Raw genomic sequence first — 19,712 nt, 5'->3', positions numbered from 1 at the left:
CATCATGCCACATGCGCTAAATACACTGGCAAGGTATGTGCTGTTGTTACCACACTCTGCCAGTCTTGAACGAACATACACAGACAAATAGGCTGCTGTTTTTCATCTTATTACCTATTTGAGTTTATGATGTTTGCAAAGTCCGTATTCACTTGAAAATCTGTTTCACATTGTCTTCTTTTTTTGTAAATACAATACAATGTATAGGTTTAGGCCTGAAACAGAACAGATGTAATAAGATGACAATGTTGGAAAAATTATTCTTGGATAATAACGCCACACCGAATAATGCACAAATTGTATGTTTTCCGAAAAGTTCCTCTAAAGTAAATGCTTAAAAAAGACAAGGGTTCTTTAGTAAAACCAGTAACTCTATTTAGAGCCATGAGTTCTATACAGAACCTTTTCAGACTTAAACGATTCTTTGCATGGTGAAAGAGTTTTTCAATGGCTTATACATGGTCCTGTATAGAACCTTTTTGAAAATGGTTCTATATAGCACCAAAAAGGGTTCTGCTGTTGTTGCAAGCTTGACATCATAAATGCAGGACAGTCTGTGAATGCAGTGGAATACTTACACAGTGTGCAGCATCTACAGTATAAATGACCATATCTTCTATTATTATTTACAGAAGCAGGTCTACTCAGATGAGGCAGGGGCCACCACACCACACTCAACAAATGGTGTTCCTCATGTTTGTTTTGATCTCTTTGGTCTCAAAAGGCTAATAAACATCTTCATATTTGCCTGTGTGGAGCAGTTTGCACATCATCCTATAAATGAGACAATGGCTAAAATGCGACAGTATTCAGTAGATAAGTCTGCTCACCTCTCATTGTTAGAACTGAGAATATTCCTTTCTTCAGGAGCAGTGTGTTCTGAACAGTAGTTACCCTTTACAGTCCTCTTGAGGGACAATTGGAGTTCTTTTGAAGCGATGATTCAGAAAAATTTTGTTAAAATAACCAATAGGTTATGCCATTCCTATATGCTGATAATGAGTGAGGTGTTACTGCCCTTCGTTAGAAGTAAATAATGATCTGAAACAGAAGGAGAAAGGTCTGAGAGCTAGGACTGACCGCAGTATATTCTGCTAGTACATTACTGATGCATTTGTTTGTAAGGCATACATTTTTGTTTACTTCACATTGACTAACTTATGTAACTAGCATGTACTCATAACATGAACAGCAGCTTTAGGTTTAATAAACAATGCCTGTTCTTCCAAAATAAGGCATAAAGCAAAAATTGCAAAAGCATTTTTAAATGAAATTTTAAAGTGAAACATTTTTAGAACTGCGTTTTTGCAGCTGTGCTGTGCTTTAATACAACAGACACTGAGAAATTGAGCAGTAGTAATAGCACTTTTTGAGCAGTAGTACAATTTGAGCAGCAGTTTCTCATTTTCTCATTTCACAAAAGGCAACACATTTGTACACAATAACAGTTACCAAAATAAAAATAGTGAAGTAAAAAATGCTTTATGCAACTAATGTTCAGTTAAAGTGATTGATAATTCAGTTGTATTTTAATAATTAATTAAGCCTTAATATATATATATATATATATATATATATATATATATATATATATATATATATATATATATATATATAGGGGTTTTCAAGTGTTAGTAAGTATAAATAATAGTTTGAAGACTATTAACAACGTTCCTCGTTGAGGAGCTTTTCCTTTTCTTTCCCGGCTCCTTTGTTTTTAAAGACTGGCCAGGCCTTCACCGCAGGCTCTTATTTTGAAACACTGTTTTTCCGTCTTGGAAATCCCGTGCCATCGCTCTCTGCCCCACACTCCCCCAGCAATCAGTCGGGACCGCCGAGCGAGCAGTTCAAATGGAGCCGTCGTTTTAACGCTCCTGCGCCTCTTTCCCTTCAGCAGGCGATGTGCTGATCGTGCGGCTCCGGCGGCCGTGGACTCGCCCGTGTTCGCGTAGCGCAGGGCGGGCGCTGGTTGGTTTCCTCGCGGCGCTGCAGCTCTTCTCCTCCCGCACCGCCCAGACTGAGCCTCCGCCATGGCTTCTCCTACCAATTCACCAACTTCTTGCAGCGGCATAAACGCGGCAGGACCTCTGCTCCCACATCACCAAATGCAGAGTCAACACATAACCACGATGAGCGGCATACAGGGTGAGGAGCTGCGCTCGAGCTGATCAAACTGGCCTTTTTATGCCTCTTTGCTCGTCCAGTGTGGCTAAGATAACTAGCACTAACGTTAGCACGGTTAACTAGCTAGCGCTGTCACTACTGGCAGCAGAGGTGCACGGCTAACGCTCCTCGGGCCTAGATAGCGTTGAGACACACTGCTGCTACTGGCTTTGGAAACGTTTGTTAGCTTTGACTCGGATGGAAACGACAAATCCCTTTATGGAGATCTCAGCAGCCAGCTACCGTACGTTGTGTTTTATTCTACATTAGTGGTTTGCTCCGTGTTAGGCCTGGCGCGAGTGTGTTGTTGTGGCTGCAACGTTAGCAGCAGTAATACCAACTTTCATAGACCACCGTTCGGGTTATATCGAGATTAGTCTATGGATTCATGCCTTTAGTCTAAAACTGACTGTATTCAAACGTTATAACAACATTAAAGCAAGATGTTATAATGTTTAGAGTAGCACTTGGTCAAGTTCAGAAAGGGCATTAGCTTGATCTGTAACATAGTTCATAGCTTAACTGTCAGGTTCCTCTCATGCCTAAAAACAGGTTGTAGTTATAGAATATGTCATTGCATAGCCTTGGCAATTAGTAGATACGGTAGATTTTTAGTAGAATTAAAATTATATTTTGATGGATAGAGAAGGAATGAGTTATCTAGCAGAGCAAGTGTGCTTGAGCAAAACGCTTTTTGGATCTTTCGGTTGATATGAAATGTTTCCCTAGTTGTGTAATGGTCCAGTCATCCTGATCTCTTGGTAGTGTATGGAAAGTCTGTGGAAAATGAGAACTACAGCACTTTAAATCCAGGTCTTGGAGAAATTTGCTGAAAGAGTGCAGATTCTAGTTCTGGAAGGCCTTAACACTGTAGAGAGCACGCTTGAGAATTTTTCCCTGATCCTGCTCATTCACATAACTCATGTAATAGAGTTGCATTGGAGGAGGGTGAAGACTAAGATTTGCTGTGCTCTGGCCCTCCAGGACCTGTTCAACAGTAATGATTCATTGCTTCTCTCACCTGTGTTGTTACAAGTGTTCATAGGCCCTGTCCCAATGGCGGCGTAAGCACTGTAGCCCCCCTCCAAGACCACACGTAGGTGACATCACATCATCAGTGTGTGGATATCGAGGGCGAGAGGCTGGGAGGACTCTAGGTTTAAAAGCATGCATTTCAGATTTGTGTGACATGCAGCCTCTGCAAGGGCTCTTAACTGGTGAAGTCACTTTTTTTAAATAGGCTAATTTATTTATCTACAGTGGCACAGTACAGGTTAAAAGTAATGTAGCTTGATGTAGCTTAAATCAGTTAACAAACTATCTGTAGTCCCACCCTTAAGCCCAGTTGATTCCTCTCTTCAAATGCAGCTTTTAAATGGCAAATTCTATTATGGCTGTGAAGCCACAGCTACTATCATATTGTGAATTTGTTAACCATGTTGAGCCTGAAGTGTCATTCCCAAACAAAACATACTGCTGATGCAGCAGCGCATCACCGATGCAGCAGTATCAGTAATCAGGCTACAGTCACAGTTCTAGAACATCTAGATACTGTTGCTCTCAAGGGACAGTGCTGAAAGTGGGGAACTGCGTTCACCTTGTGTTCATGTGAATTTCGTGTTTTTTTAGTGTGAACTCGATGCTCACAAAGTGAACATAATGTTGCTCAATTATTGATAGTACTGAGTACATTTGATGAAGCTTATTTTGTCCTCTCAGATAGCTGTAAAAGCATTCACTGCTTTTTTTTTAGCACTAAAACAGATTTTAACACCCATTTGAATATTTTCTTTTCCACCATGTTGATGAGACACCTATAAATAAATCTGGATACTCATCACTCCTCACCTGTATCTCAAATTTGTGGAAATGAGGCTGCTGCTGAGTCAGCATCATTATGGTCCTAGCCAAAGGCCACAGTACAGGCACACAGAGGGTGCCTGGAGTGTCCCTTTGAATGCCAAAATGAGAAATGGGACACCTTGTGACCTCACAGTACTCATGGACATGTGCAAATGAGGACTGTATGTGTGCCATTTGGGACAGGGTTGTAATCAATGATGAACTGTTAGTAGATGAACAGTGAGGTAAGGTTGTGTTATTTCTCTTGTTGTATGTTGTTTATTTGTGAGACCACCTCCATACACAACCAGGGGCGTTAGAGACTGCAAACATACCGGTCATTATGGATTGCTTGCACTCGTTTGCTTAAAGGCCGACACCGTTGATAGGAAATCTATTGGAGCACAGTGTACCTTTTTCATGCAAAACGAAGGCGATTCCTGCGAGTAGAGTGCAATGACATGAGCCGTGTGTGACCAGTCATAGTTATACAATGAGAACAAACATATGCGGTGTATTTTTGCTGACTTTTTCAGTGAGCAGCACTTACTTTATTCTTGCTTTGTAACTTTGTAAAATACTTTAAATCCACAGAGTCCAACTCATGCTGGAGGTGTCAGAATGAAACAGGTATTCTTAACTTTTTTGTTGTTTGGCTTCAGCACTTCAGATTTCAGAAAGGCTGTCAGTTTTCATTTAAGTGTCTTTTCACCCACTTCAGGCGAACTGTTTAGGAAATTGTAGCATGCTTAGCACAGGTGTAGCTGTTTTGGTGTGTTCTGTTTGCATGTGTACTGTATTATATGTAACATTCATCAGTTTTTTTATGACCTTAAAATAAGGCAAAAATGTACAGCGTTCTCTAAATGGTTCATCTGATGAAAATCCATTAAAATGACAGCTTATACATCTACATTATATATGTGCATGTTATATAATGTTGATCATTTATAATTTTGCCATGTTGTGCCAAATAACATCCACAGCACATCCTTTACATTTACTTTCAGCTCGGTTCTGTTCGTCTTCATTCTTCATTTTTTTTTCTCTGTTTGTCTTTCACTGCTGTAGGGTTTCAGATAAATCTTTCTGGTGTGCCCCAAAGTAAGTTTTTCTTGTGTGTGTTTGTGTGTGTTTTTATTTATTTTTATTTTTTTTAATACACTTTTGTCTATTAAAGAACAAAAATGGCTTCACATTTGATATAGTGCATTCATTCATGGCACTAAATGTGAGAATGTCAGCAACATGTTCTTAGTAAACACTACTGGAAATCACTCTGCCTGGGTTTCATCAGATCTGTGTCATGGGATTGTATCAGCTGTTGTGTATGTGTATGTAGTAGGAGTCATTGGCTAGTTTGGTCTCTTCACCATTTTGAGCTTGAAAGAATAGATTAAATGTACAGTTTTGATCTTCCTGAAACATAAACAGCCAAACATGTTTTGTGTCTTAAGTTGCTTTTTTAACTTTGCACTGGAGTTACGAGGCTAATGCATCTTAAAAAATAAAAAGTAATGAGAGTCTGTTACCAAATAGTTTTATTCCGATGTGACATGTTGGTTGTGGTTGATTTAATGTGGCCCTGCGTGGTGCTGACTTAATGTGAGGCATGCTGGAAAATTTTGTCCGAGTGTGAAGCCAGCAGTGCTGAATGTCACCATGTCACATGTCAATAAAATCTCATGGGAGCAAGGTGACTGCAGTTTTTAATGTCAGGCGCTGCAGTTGCTCACCATCCATGCTGCATGAGCTAGAACACACCTTCATGACATGAGAACATCATCTTTGTTGGCTGGAAATTCCGATGACAAACATGATGTGTGTGTCGCATATGTTATGTTTGTATTCTAAGAACTTGAGATCTCCTATGGTCATTTCTCCCAAAGTGGATGCCATTTATTTGATTTCCTCCTTTTTGCAGCTCATTTTCTTTCTTATGGCCATCATTAGGGGTGGAGGGGGACTTGATTCTTAGATGCATCGCGAATCAGATGTGGACGATTCTGAATCAATTCACAAATGTAAAAAATCGACTTTCTAAATTTTAATTTGTCACGTAATTTTGACGGAACGTAAAAGGTGGAACTTGGAAGTGGGTAAGTGCAGCGGCCGGACGGTCTGTGGCAGCACATAACACAATTGAATGAGCGAGAAATCTGACTGGCACACTGTGCGTTAAAAGCTAATTTAGGTCAGGAGCCGACAACCCAAATGCTAAGAAGAGCCATTTTGTCCTTTCAACAAAAATCAAGCCACCTCGGGAGCCACAACATTTTATGTCCAGTATGTCTCAGTACGTGCTAATGTCCTAGTTTAGGCTCAAACAATATGAACGAAAACGCAGACTTACTTTGCTCTGCTTTTAGCTTTAGTTATAGCAACTTTCCTCCCAACTCCATCAGGACACTTTTCCTCAAAAGTTGGAATAGTTTCTTTCCCATTCCACCTTTTTAGTCTTTGACAGTCTCTCATTGCAGATTTAACGTACCAGAAAACCAACTACGGTGCTTATAAATGCAAAGAAGTCCATTAATCTCCAGATGTTTGTCTTAAATCTCTCTCTTTGACTGCGTTGCTATGTGACCTGCAGTCTGCACACCGGTTCTCAGTTGGCGAGAACCAGGGCTGCTTTGCACTATGTTGCACACGTCTCATCTTGAAGATATGTTACTGAGACACTGATGTCCCCCCCCCATTCTCTACGATGAGACCAAAACAGAAGTTATAAAATCACTAAAGAAAACAGGCAGGACGGCTGTTACGTGCTGTGTGGACATCCACTACCACAGGATCTTATGCCACAGTAACAGCGCATTTCATCGCAGATGAGGCAGCAGAGTCTCGTGCTCCAAATAAGAGCAGTGAATGAGAGCCGTCCAGTTGACTTGCCGCATCACTTCCATTTGATTTATTAATAAAAGATATTGGAAGTAAATTCATTGTGGATCATTACAAATACTTTGCTACACAGTGAGAACATAGTAATCCTGTATAGAAAAAGATTCATTAATAATAATTTTATAATCACATCGCAGCCTCTGCATCGTAATCGAATCATGAGGTGCCTGTAGGTTTCCACCCCTAGCCTCCACACACTGTAGTTTTTGTTTCCAGCAGTAAACTGTAAAGCAGTTTAGTCCAGGAGTTTATTTTAAAAGAAGTAATGCCCTATGATGTTATCACTTTTAGACTTTTTCTCACCTTTGTGGCAGTTCGGTTACCTTTGTAATTTGTACTTCATTCTCAGGTGTATACTTTCTATATACTAGTACACTGTTAGAAATAAACATATACTATGCAGGTACATGATTCATTCATCAAGGTACAGACAATGTAATTGTACCCTCAAAGGTACATCAGTAGTTTTAAGGTCCAATGGTGTACCTTACACGAGTTTTTCCTAGCAGAAAAGCAGATATTTGCACCTTTAAAGCATTTGATTATGAAAATCAGAACATTAAAATGATAAGCCTGGGGATGAGACGGGGTGTGTGGAGTCAATACAAGTTAGAAAATTTAACTTCAGTGGATTCTGGTACAGTTATGTTCCCTGACTAAAGGTACTGGGATGTACCCCTGAGGGTACCACCACAGTGACAAGAGGGGTACTGCCCCAGCGACAGTGCCTTTTTTTTTTTTCTTTTCTGAGAGTGTATATACCAGTGTATACTTTCTAAAAGATTTCTCCTTAACCCTTCACCCTCAACGTTTTCATAATATGTTACTTAGATTTCATTTAATGTGTCAAAAGTCTAATATAAACTTTCGAGTGCTTTGATGTCTGCAACAAAAGTCAAATGCTGTGTGATTGGCTATTGTTGTGAGGTCAGTAGGAGAAGCAGAATGTGTCCAACATGATGGCAGCGTTTTTACACCCCACCCCCGCACACATCAACAGTTCACTTTGACCATCAAGTCGGTCAAAGTCAGACAAAGTTGAAAATAAATGCGGTCATATTCTACTGTTACATCTATTACGTTCTGTTACACCAATGCTGTCCAGTCTTATTCATAAAGAGCCAGTGTGTCTGCCGGTTTTTATTCCACAGGGCAGGAGCTCACACGATCAGTTGTTTGAAGACCTGTTGATTAAACAAGTAGAATCGGGTGAGCTGCTCATTTGGAATGAAAACCTGCAGCCACATCAGGCCTTTGCAGGTAAATGTAGGCACACCTGTGTTACACCCTTGTAGCTCCTGTGCAAGACTAAAGAGCGTCAGATGCCAAACTTGTCTTGGCTGATCAACTCGTGCTTTTTCCACTGTGCAGGATATTTACAAATCCATGATCATGAGGTTTGTTGTCATTTCCTCTACCAAGAAATTGCGATTGTCTCAAACAATTGTGACAGGCAAAGACTAACTTCAGAAGAAAAACGTACAAAACATAAACAAATACCCAGCCAAAAGCACTGCCCATGACACTCGCGTTAAACAAATGTAGAGTAAAAGGTAAATCAGAACTTGAGACTCCTCCATTGACGCAACTGGTTGTGCTTGATGTTAAAGCCAGATATGCATGAGAAATCATATAACCACATTATAAAAAGAGAACCCCACCTATTTTGATGGTTAAGTTGTGCAATGGGAAACAGCAGACATGGGTACTCAACCAGTGTACGGATAGTTTGAAATGGCCACCATACTGTGCTGCATTGACCTTTCAGTATTGAAAATGCTAAAAGTTTCAGCCAAGATGAAAATTGTGTAATTGTTAATGTGGTTGACTGAAGGAAAGTCTGTTATGCTTTATATCATGATAATTCAAGTCACATCTGAAAGCAGTAAAAGACTGATCAGCTATTTACAATATGCAGCAATACACATACAATCCATCAGTTTCATGGTATGCCAGGAAAAAAAGCTTTTCAAACCATTTAATCTAAAAACAGTATTTTTTTTTCTCATCTAGAACACTGCCTTTTGTTTCAGCTGCTTAGGAATGAACAAATGTTTGTCTTCTCTTACTGTCTTTTTTTCTTAGGTGGTATAACACCTTTTCTTTTTCTCAGGTAAACGCAAAGCACTGAAGTTAAACTTTGCTAATCCTCCAATTAAACCAAATGCCAGACTCCCCATCGCTTCAGGCACTCCTTCCTTCCAGAACCCACACATGTAAGTGGGAATACATGAACACTTGCAGATTGTACAACCTTAAAAACAGTAATATCTTCCAGCTGCGTGTTGTCAGTTTCTAGAGTGGTGGACATTATTAAGGCTGTGATTGCACACTTACCTTTTACTAAGTCATCTGTGCCCACTTCCAGAGAGAGACTGCGCACCCACAGTATCGAGTCGTCTGGAAAACTAAAGATTTCTCCTGAGCAGCACTGGGATTTCACTGCTGAAGACCTGAAGGACCTTGGGGAAATTGGCCGAGGGGCCTATGGCTCTGTCAACAAAATGGTTCATAAGCCTAGTGGTCAGATTATGGCTGTCAAGGTGATGCACAATATACATTTTGTGAAGATGTTCTCTTATAATCCGAACACTGTGAATGGCAAAATGCATCTAGAAAATTTGACAGAAAGACTTGAAATATGTGACAATTAAGGGTTGCTATGGGAATAACCTTTTTTCTAGTTGTAATGCTAGATTATGGCAAGCAAATTCATAGAATTTCTGTGTGTAAGTAACAGGTATGTTTATGTTACAGAGGATTCGGTCCACTGTTGATGAGAAAGAACAGAAGCAGTTGCTCATGGACTTAGACGTAGTAATGAGGAGTAGTGACTGTCCCTATATCGTCCAGTTTTATGGGGCACTATTCAGAGAGGTGAGTTTTTAAAAAAATTTTTATATATATTCTTTTTTATTATTTGTACCTTAGACGTGTAAAGGTCTTGCCCCTCTGTTTGTATATTATGTATTGCAGATGGCCAAAAAATTTAATGAGCGGAGAAACCTAATAAATGCATGATACAATTAGGCAATTAACAGCGTGTCATGCTCTATGATGTATTAAAATGCTGAGCCAGTCCAGTTGACCTTCATTTTTGTGACTTTGAAAACAGTTGCATTATTATGGCACAGATGGCAGGAGCTTCACTCACAAAGACTGCTGAACTGGCTCATGTTTTAAAAGGTGTTTAGTAAGTAAACAGTAAACTGGGTTGGGAATTTTGGTTGCGCATACACATTTAATGACCATAGTTAATGACCAATGTTTGGGCATAGTTTGGGTTCATTGTCCCCTTCGAGAGATTGATCACTTTTAAAAAAAAAAAAAATCAGTACAAAGCGATGCTAACTGACCACGTTTGTTCTATGATTAAATATTGTGTCTTGATGACTGTGAGGGGTTCCTTCCAGGATGGCACTGCCCCCATATAAACAATACACAATAGCCTGCACAGTCACCAGATATTAACCCAGTTGAACTTGATTTGGAAGAATGGACTTTCATCCTTAATGACATCTTAATGGCACGGCACAGTGAAGCTGTTATGTTGTCTTATTAAGTCACTTGGTTTTTCCTTTTCTCTCTCTGTGTATATTGTGTTTGATTTTAATTAGTTTTTGTTTTTTAAATGCTGAACAATGTATACCAAGTGTTCGAAAGCATTATTATTATTATTATTATTATGTTGAAGCTCTTTAATGCTTATTGCAAATGTTTGAAAATGTTGGGAGCATTTGGATGTAAATATTGATGAAAGCCGTGTGGAACTCCAGCTTAGAACAGCTGTGTGCATTTTCTACAGCCATTTAATTTGCTCCATTTGTGATGATTTCATTTGATTGCTGCAAGACAAATGTTCTAATGATGTTCATTGAGAATAACATTCAAACTTCAAGTCTATTTCTCTTACAGGGTGACTGTTGGATATGTATGGAACTTATGTCTACCTCGTTTGACAAATTCTACAAATATGTATATTGCTCATTAGATGATGTCATTCCAGAGGAAATATTAGGCAAAATTACGTTAGCGGTAAGCGCCTCATTTCATTTTGTGAATGATTAACGATACTGCAATAAGAAATTTTGGGCTTAATTTTTTTGCCTTAATTATTATTATTCTTTCTTTTTTTATTTTGTCTCAACCTGTTTGCAGACTGTGAAAGCACTGAATCACTTGAAAGAAAACTTGAAAATAATCCACAGAGGTAAATATAAAGAAGTGACTGCTTTATTTAAGGCTTTTTTGTTTGTTTGTTTTAACACTGACTACAACCCCTGGCAAAAATGATGGAATCAACCATCTTGGAGGAAAGTCTTTTAATTTTGCAGAAAAAAGTTAATCACAGAGACATGCCACAAAACTGGTTTTTCAAAGTTTCAGCCTTGTGGCATTAAGAAAGCAATAAAAAAAAAGAAATAAATATAATTGTAGTCAGTCACAGTTGTGTTTTTAGATCAAGTAGAGGAAAAAATGTGGAATCACAATAATACTAAAGAAAATATTATGGAATCGCTCTGTAATTTGCGGTTTTAAAACAAACACCTGCATCAAATTAAATCTGCTATTTAGTCTTCAGCTAAAAATGAGTGGTCACATTTTGGAGGGCTGTTGCACAAAGTGGATTGACATGAATCATGGCTCCAACACCAGAGATGTCCGTAGAAACAAAGGAATTATAAAACTTCTTCAAGAAGGTAAATAATCACGGAATGTTACAAAAGATGTTGGTTGTTCCCAGTTAGCTGAGTCTAAAATGTGGACCAAGTACAAACAAGATGGGAAGGTTGTAAAAGGAAAGCATACGGGTAGATCAAGGAAAACATCAACGCATCAGGATAGAAAACTTGAAGCAATACGTCTTGAAAACAGAAAACGCACAACAAAACAAATGAGAACCAAGTGGGCGGAAACGGGAGTCAGTGTCTGTGACTGAACTGTAAGACATCGCCTAAAAGAAATGGGACTTACATCCAGAAAAGCCAAACGAAAGCCATCATTAACACGTAAACGGAAAAGAACAAGGTTACAGTGGGCTGAAGTAAAGCAATCGTGGACTGTGGAAGACTGGATGAAATTAATCTTCAGTGATGAATCACGAATCTGCATTGGGCGAGGTGATGATGCTGGAACTTTTGTTTATAAAGATGACTGCCTGAAGAAAACATGCAAATTTCCACAGTCATTGATGATCTGGGGCTGCATGTCAGGTTAATGCATGGGGGAAATGAGTCATTACATCTTCAATAAATGCCAAAGTCCACATGGACACTTTTCTTATTCCATCAGCTGAAAGGATGTTTGGTGATGATTCATTTTTCAAGATGATCATGCATCTTGCCGTAGGGCAAAGGCCGTGAAAACTTTCCTTCAAGAAAGATGTATGATATCATTGGCCTGGCCTACAAATAGTCCAGATCTCAACCCAGTTGAAAATATCTGGTGGGAATTGAAGAAAATGGTCACCAAGGCTCCAACCTGCAAAGCTGATCTGGCAACAGCAATTACAGACAGTTGGAGACGGATTGATGAAGAATACTGTTTGTCGTTAGTTAAGTCCATGCCTCAGAGAATTTAAGCTGTTATAAAAGCCAGAGGTGGTGCAACAAAGTACTAATGGTGCAGTGTTTTTCTCATGATTCCATAATATTTTCCTCACAACTTAGTGACTCCATATTTTTTCCTCTACTTGATCTAAAAACACTGTTGTGACTGACTACAACAATGAAATGTATTTCTTTTTATTGTTTTCATGCCAGAAGTTTGGAATTTTGAAAAAAAAAGTTTTGTGGCATGTCTCTGTGATTAACCTTTTTCTACAAAATTAAACAATTGAAAGATCTTCCTCCAAGAGTGCTGATTCCATCATTTTTACCAGGGGTTGTATTACGTGGAGGTGACTAGTTTTGAAGTTTTCTGTATTGTATTGTTTTGCACTAGTGCTGTGTGACCTCTAGTGGTCATGATTTGTAATTACACTGTACTTGGAACAGAGGTTTGCTTAGTAAATGTTGAGCTGAATTGCTTGTTAAATGTATAATTATTGAATGTAATTTAATGTAAATGATTAACCATAAATTAACAAATGGACAGTTGACCAGTGTTAGCCATTAGAATATCATTTCATTCAAAGTCATTTCATATTTGAATAGGTAGATTTCTCATTCAGGCTGAGGAATGTTTTTGAGTTGTGCATTAAGCTGTTGGTACTAGATTAAAAACTATGAAGCAGTCGCTGAAAATAGTGGTGTTAGCCAAGTTTTAATAGAATGATGGCATAGCTCAGTTGATGTACCCTATTGAATGCAAACATCTGCAAGTGAGAAAAGACAAACTGTTTTGTCTGTCTTCTCTGAGGCCCTGTTCACACTTATAAGTGGACAGCACGAAGTCCAGGTGTAAGTGGGGTGCAGCGTGCTTTGGAGACACATTCTGATCTGATTACTCAAACCACCTTCAGAGGTGATCAGGGACGTATATGACCACAGCAATTATAGTGTAAACGTTAGTGTCTGAATGTGCCTTCAACAGCATCAAACCGCTTCCTTAATCAGCTGCTGTAGATTGATTTCTCATGTGCTCTACTGTCTGTTCAGAAGTTCATGTGGTCTAAGCATTTGTGAAAGCCCTTTGATTTACACGGGATGGATGTTAATACCAAGTGTGAACAGGGTCTGAGAGAGAGTGCGATATGAGCTGAATAGAACTAAAGAACTAATATAATATAGAATTTTCCATCTTTAAATATTCCAGTCAGTTTGGCAGCTTTTTTATTTTTGGTCATATAATCATAAACATGTAGTTCAAACGCTCATTTTAAACAAAACGAGGCTTTTACATTCACTATGTTTAATATGGTTTTAGGCTATTTAGTTCATATATGCACTTGTGCCTGGCCCCACCTATAAGTACTGCATTCCATGGTCCGTAAAGGGAACCTTTTTTTTTTTGTGTGTTTTTTGGTGCATTAATACAGAATTCAGTTGAGGTGAGCTCTCATTTGTGTGTGTATAACAGGTATTTTACAGTGGCTTTGAGCAAGGCTCAGCCAGTCGGGTTTAAGATCTAGAACTATCTTTATGATTGATATTTTGATAAGTTGCATCCTTGATTTTAGACTTGCTGGTGGTTGTTGTTGTTATTGTTATCATCGTTATTATTAGACGGCTAATGACAGTTGGTTGTCTGTCAAAAGAATCAGCCAAAATTTGCAGCCCTAGTGCGAACTCATTGTTCCTTTTAATATTTTGTTTTTCTTTTGATTCTAGACATCAAACCCTCCAACATTCTCCTGGATAGAAATGGCAACATAAAGCTCTGTGACTTTGGCATCAGCGGACAGTTGGTTGATTCCATCGCCAAGACTAGAGATGCTGGATGCAGACCTTACATGGCTGTGAGTTGCTCCACACACTTTAACCATATAAAAGAGGCTTTGAGTTTGCACCCAGAGTATGGGAGTGTTGTGGCGTGATTTTGTGGAGCGGCTTTTCAGAAAGTCAGCGTGTCAGTGCTCCATCCCACAAGCCAGTGCTTTTTCCACACTGACTGCCTATGCGTGACATGAGTGTTGCAGAAGTGTGACTGCTGCAGCTTGAGCATGACAGCCACTTACACAGTGTTTGCACTGTTTAGCAGAACTGTTTGAAATTCTCACAGATCACAGCAAAAAATACCTTATGTAAAATACAGAAAACGTGGAGAGGCCTTTTTGTTATGCTTCTTAACTGTGGAGCTAAAAATAATCCTTCTTATAAAGTTCAGTTCACGCAATTAAGAAATGGAATATCTTGAATGTATCTTCTCTTTAACTTGGCTTTTACTTACATTTCTACATCTCTTTGGTATTTCTTTTTAACTTGATTTGTCATTGTCTTGTCTGAAAGTGTGTGTGTGTGTGTGTGTGTGTGTGTGTGTGTGTGTGTGTGTGTGTTTTCTTTTCCTTTATTTTTGTTAAGTTTCAAGTCTATGTACACCCAAAAAAACTATTTAAGAACAGCCAGTAATGCATGAAGTGCATTGTATAGTGTCTAGTCCATACGTTGGCATAAACTAAACATAAGAATGAATCATACAGAGCAGAGTTGGAGCAGTGTGATTATAGAAATCTTTGAGTGAGGAAATGTCTGCCACTGCATTATATTGATGTACTTTGGTTGTGATTTCTTTACAATAGTAATAAGTATTTCCACCCCCCAACATAATGTCTACTTAATAATTTAATTAATAATTATAATAATCTGTCATTGAATGTTTTTGTTCTTGTTGTTTTTGTTTATTATTAATGTTATTATGTATTCATTATTATTTGTTTATTTATTTATTTATTTTCAAAAGCCTGAAAGGATAGATCCCAGTGCTTCCAGGCAAGGCTATGATGTGCGCTCAGATGTGTGGAGTTTGGGAATCACACTGGTATGTCACTCCACACAGATGCACGTTCAGAATTTGTTCATCTTAATCCTAGATTTCTACAAATCAATGAATATACAATGTGCTCCAACTTGTGTTCTGCCTCTTTAGTACGAGCTGGCTACAGGACGATTCCCGTACCCGAAATGGAACAGTGTGTTTGATCAGCTGACACAAGTGGTAAAGGGAGATCCTCCTCAACTTAGCAATTCAGAGGAAAGACAGTTTTCTCCCAAATTCATCAACTTTGTCAATCTATGGTGAGCCTGAAGTCTTTCTATTTTGTGTTACAGTGTGGAGAAACAAGTATCCAGAAACTTTTGGTCTCGTCATTTAATGTACTTTAGGTGGATAGGTCCGCTTTTAATATTATGCACATTACTTTTCCCTATAAATATGAACAAAAAAATGTTTTTATAAGCTACACATTGTCAAAATTAAATTGACAGAGGACAAAGTATTTAGGCATGTTAAAGATGACATACTGAAATGTTAAAAATAAATCAAGCTTTACATATAAATGCTGCAAAATAAACAATGTTCTTATGCAAAGTGAACCTGGTGCCATGAAAGGCTTTGTCTTTGGCTGGGAAGAGTTTACACAGCAGGTAGCAGTCATGATGAAGGTAGAGGAGTTTCTTAAAGTTCTCAGGGACATCATTAAACAGAACTTGGGGGCTCGGGGGTGCTACAGAGCCTTAAACTTCTCTGTCAGTACAGTTGGTTTGATGATGATCATCGATCATCTCACAGGCAATTTTACGCAGGCACTTGGACTAATAGTAAGGAAGGTAAGAGAGAAGCCAGCAGTCCTTCAGAAAAAAAAATTACAGGATGGCTTGAAAACAGTAGGAACAACAGCTATACAGACAAAAAGCCATAAACTGCATTGTGATGCTTTCTGTTCCTTCACCCCACAAGACTTCTAATGCCAAAATAAGGCAAAATGGCTAAAATGAATCCAAGATGCAAGGCGCTTGCTATGGCAAATCGAACCTCCAGACTTGAATCCAAATGAAAATTTATGGAAGATTTTGAAATTGCAAGTCCAACAGAGATCCCCCTCATAACTTTGGTTAATTGAAGACAGTTTGGTAGGAGGGATGGCCAAAATTGAACCACAGTGCTACAAAAGATTGATTGCTACTTAATGTAAACTTCAATGCTGTAATTGTCAACAGCATTGCAGTGAAGTACTAAAGTTAATAATTCATGGTGTCTACTAGGTAAGTTCAAGTAGTACATGCATTGGAAGTATATGCAACATTAACAAAAAAGTGAATACTTGTTTCTCCTCACTGAATAAAAATGTATTTTGGAAAGAAGCACAGTCTTATATTTTGGAACCCTGTTGTTTTCTCAGCCTTACAAAGGACGAGTCAAAAAGGCCAAAGTACAAGGAGCTTTTGGTGAGTGTCTTCTGCCCAGCATTAATATTGATTATAAATGAATTCATGTCAAAAAACATGTATGCTTACTCCGTCACTGGTAGTTATTAGTCCATGAACATATAGTTTAATTTAAACTTTCTTGTTTTTCTGTCCTGCAGAAGCACCCATTCATTCTGATGTATGAGGAGCGAGTGGTGGATGTTGCCAGTTATGTGTGTAAAATCCTGGATGAAATCCCTACTTCCCCAAGCTCTCCCATGTACGTTGACTGATAGTGTGTATGTTATCAGAATGCAGTGTAATATGACAACCATTTGGTGCACAGCATTGTTCTGTTTCATGGTTACACACTGCTTTTAATATGACACTCAAAATCCCAAAACATTTTGTGCAATAAGGATGGGCTTTCATCTTAAAACCATTAGTATATTGGTCTACGAAAACAAGCCAACTCCGTTCACATTAGAACATAATGGTTGTTTTATCTGATGTATCATATTTATTTTAATGCCATATGTAAACTTTTAGCTGAGCTTATTTTAGAAATTAGGACACAAAACTTGAACTCTTTCATTCAAGACACGATTAATCAAAGCAAAGTTTATCTTTGTGTTCATGGGGGGATAAAATGAACTAATGTGTGTGTGTATATATCTACTTGAAAATAATATAAACCTTACAAAACTTACCAAAACAAAAATGTCACGTTGATTCTCAAATGGAATGAAAATATCTACCATTTTCTGCAAAATATAAAATTTCTGTAGTAGGATATGTTATTTAGGTCAATATTTGTACAGATAAAGCACATTTTAGTTGTGATATCACTTTGCAAGATGAATGAGTATGCAGAAGCATTGTTCAGCATCAAAGAATCTGTTAAAAGGATGGTTAGATCATTTCTTCTAGACCTTTTGCTCCACACATTTGGACATCCGTCGACTGATGAGGGTGATTTGGAGTGCTTCAAATTTGATAAATTCCAATATTTTAGCCTTGTGATTTCTACAATATAAAGTCCAGGATGTTGAGTTTGCATAACTGAATGTAGACAAGAGACATAAAATGATGGATGCCTGTTGGAACTGGTCCATTAGACTCCGAAGTGAAACATAAAGTCTAGATTAAAAAATATCAAGTTATCCTTTTAAAGTAGCTTTATATTATGAATATGCAATTTTAACTCACCAAATTGTATTCACTACATTTAAACATCTTTCTGGTGTAGTGAACACTTAGAGCCTGCAGGACACCTACACGATTGTAAATGTGTATAAAACTTTATCAACCTCTAATACACAGATTTCTCTGCAAAAATCCTCATCTTTTTCCAGAAGTTGCTCTGTATTGCTGCTTCATAGAGTCTGCCTCTTTTCCTGAAATTGGCATGTTATCAACAGACAAGGCTTGACATTTTGGCTTGTGAGTGGAATGTGGTCACTGACCATATGTCGTTGTTTGGGTTACTTGTTTTAAAAAGAAACATACAAACTTTGCCAAAGCAGCCTTTTAGGGACTGATTTGATATGACACACGATAATATGCTGCCATATTATTGATTGAAATACACAAAGGTTTCATGTTTTGTACCTGGCTATAAAAGTGTAAAGACGTTATATAGCTGGAATAAGATGTAACATTGAGCTAAAAATGGCTACCTATTAATGCTTTGTGTGGGGGTACCATAATAAACAAATCTTCCCAATATTAAAGCAACCTTTCAAAAGGTAAATAGAGTATGTTACAAATTAGTAGAGTATTTAATATTACAAGGGAAAATATGGGTGATATGCATCATTACATTGTATCACTATGAGGAGGGGGTAATATGTTAAAGAATGTTCACACTGTGAAAATATTGTAAGTGTATGTTGTGAACGCAAAAATCTGTAAAAATTGTAACGGGAAGATCTGCAGGGATATTGCCTTATGTCTGGTTTTGGAGGGGATATTAACCTCTGATGGGTCTGAGCTATTTGTCCTATTCACTTCACATATTTAAATAATATTCATGGAATCTTAGTGTTCACATAGTAATGATAAGATCCAAGTATCTGCCTGCAGGTCAGTTGTGATAAGGTTAGAATGTGACTGTGACCTTATTGTCCTGATTTTTTTTCTGTAAGATCTGGAAACACATATGGGCTAAATGCTAGAATAAATTCAATTAATTAGCCTCTTTGGGTGTGTTGGTCATTTGTTTGACAGTAGGTTTATATAAACACACACACACACACTATATATATATATATATATATATATATATATATATATATATATATATACATATATATATATATATATATATATATATATATATATATATATATATATATATTGCACAAAAGCCAAAGATCATTGTGTGTGAGGCCAAGCAGTGGCTGGAGTGGTGTAAAGCACACCACCTCTTAACGGTGGAAATGTGTTCTCTGGTGTAATGAATCACACTTCGCTAGCTGGCAGTCTGATGGATGCCAGAACACTACCTACCAGAATGCATATTGCCCACAGTAAAGTTTGGTGATGGGGGGATGATGGTCTGAGGCTCACTTCCCTCACTTCCAGTGAAAGGTAATGTTAATGCTTCATCATACAAAGACATTTTAGACAATTATATGCTTCCAGCATTGTGGCAATGGTTTGGGGAAAACCCTTTACTGTTCCAGCATGACTCTGCACTTGTGCACAAAGCGAGGTCCATAAAGACATGATTTGATGTATTTGGTGTGGAAGAACTCCAGTGGCCTGTTCAGAGTGCTGACCTTATACCTACTGAACACCTTTGAGATTAATTGGAACATCAATTACAAGTTGGACTTTCTCGTCCAGCATCAGTGGCTGACTTCACAAATAGTCTTCTGACTGAATGGGCTCTAATTCTCAAAGACACACTCCAAACTCTTGTGGAAAGCCACCCAGAAGAGTGAGAAAGGCGGTTACAGCTTCAAAGAGGGGGATAACATGTTATCTCCATTGGTTTTTGAATGGGACGTATCTCAA

At 38.1% G+C, this 19,712-nt stretch overlaps 1 protein-coding gene across 2 annotated transcripts; it reads left to right on the top strand.

The window, feature by feature from the left end:
* The first annotated feature begins 1,777 nt into the window (after positions 1-1,777).
* Positions 1,778-18,891, top strand: map2k4b (mitogen-activated protein kinase kinase 4b). 2 transcript variants are annotated; one of them, XM_017693136.2, is made up of 13 exons: positions 1,778-2,145; positions 4,600-4,635; positions 5,077-5,109; positions 9,020-9,122; positions 9,275-9,449; positions 9,664-9,783; positions 10,822-10,941; positions 11,065-11,116; positions 14,178-14,305; positions 15,247-15,324; positions 15,433-15,581; positions 16,685-16,730; positions 16,871-18,891. In XM_017693136.2, the coding sequence occupies exons 1-13, from the start codon at positions 2,031-2,033 to the stop codon at positions 16,982-16,984; spliced, it is 1,269 nt and encodes a 422-aa protein (XP_017548625.1). In that variant the 5' UTR covers positions 1,778-2,030; the 3' UTR covers positions 16,985-18,891. The 2 variants fall into 2 exon arrangements, with proteins under 2 accessions (XP_017548625.1, XP_017548626.1); XM_017693137.2 differs by lacking the exon at positions 5,077-5,109 and having other exon boundaries at positions 1,779-2,145.
* Positions 18,892-19,712: the final 821 nt, after the last annotated feature.

The sequence above is a fragment of the Pygocentrus nattereri genome, chromosome 13 (assembly GCF_015220715.1).
Source record: "Pygocentrus nattereri isolate fPygNat1 chromosome 13, fPygNat1.pri, whole genome shotgun sequence".
NCBI lineage: Eukaryota > Metazoa > Chordata > Actinopteri > Characiformes > Serrasalmidae > Pygocentrus > Pygocentrus nattereri.
The sequence above is the reverse complement of the archived record's forward strand: the minus strand, read 5'-3'. Positions and strand labels throughout refer to the sequence as shown.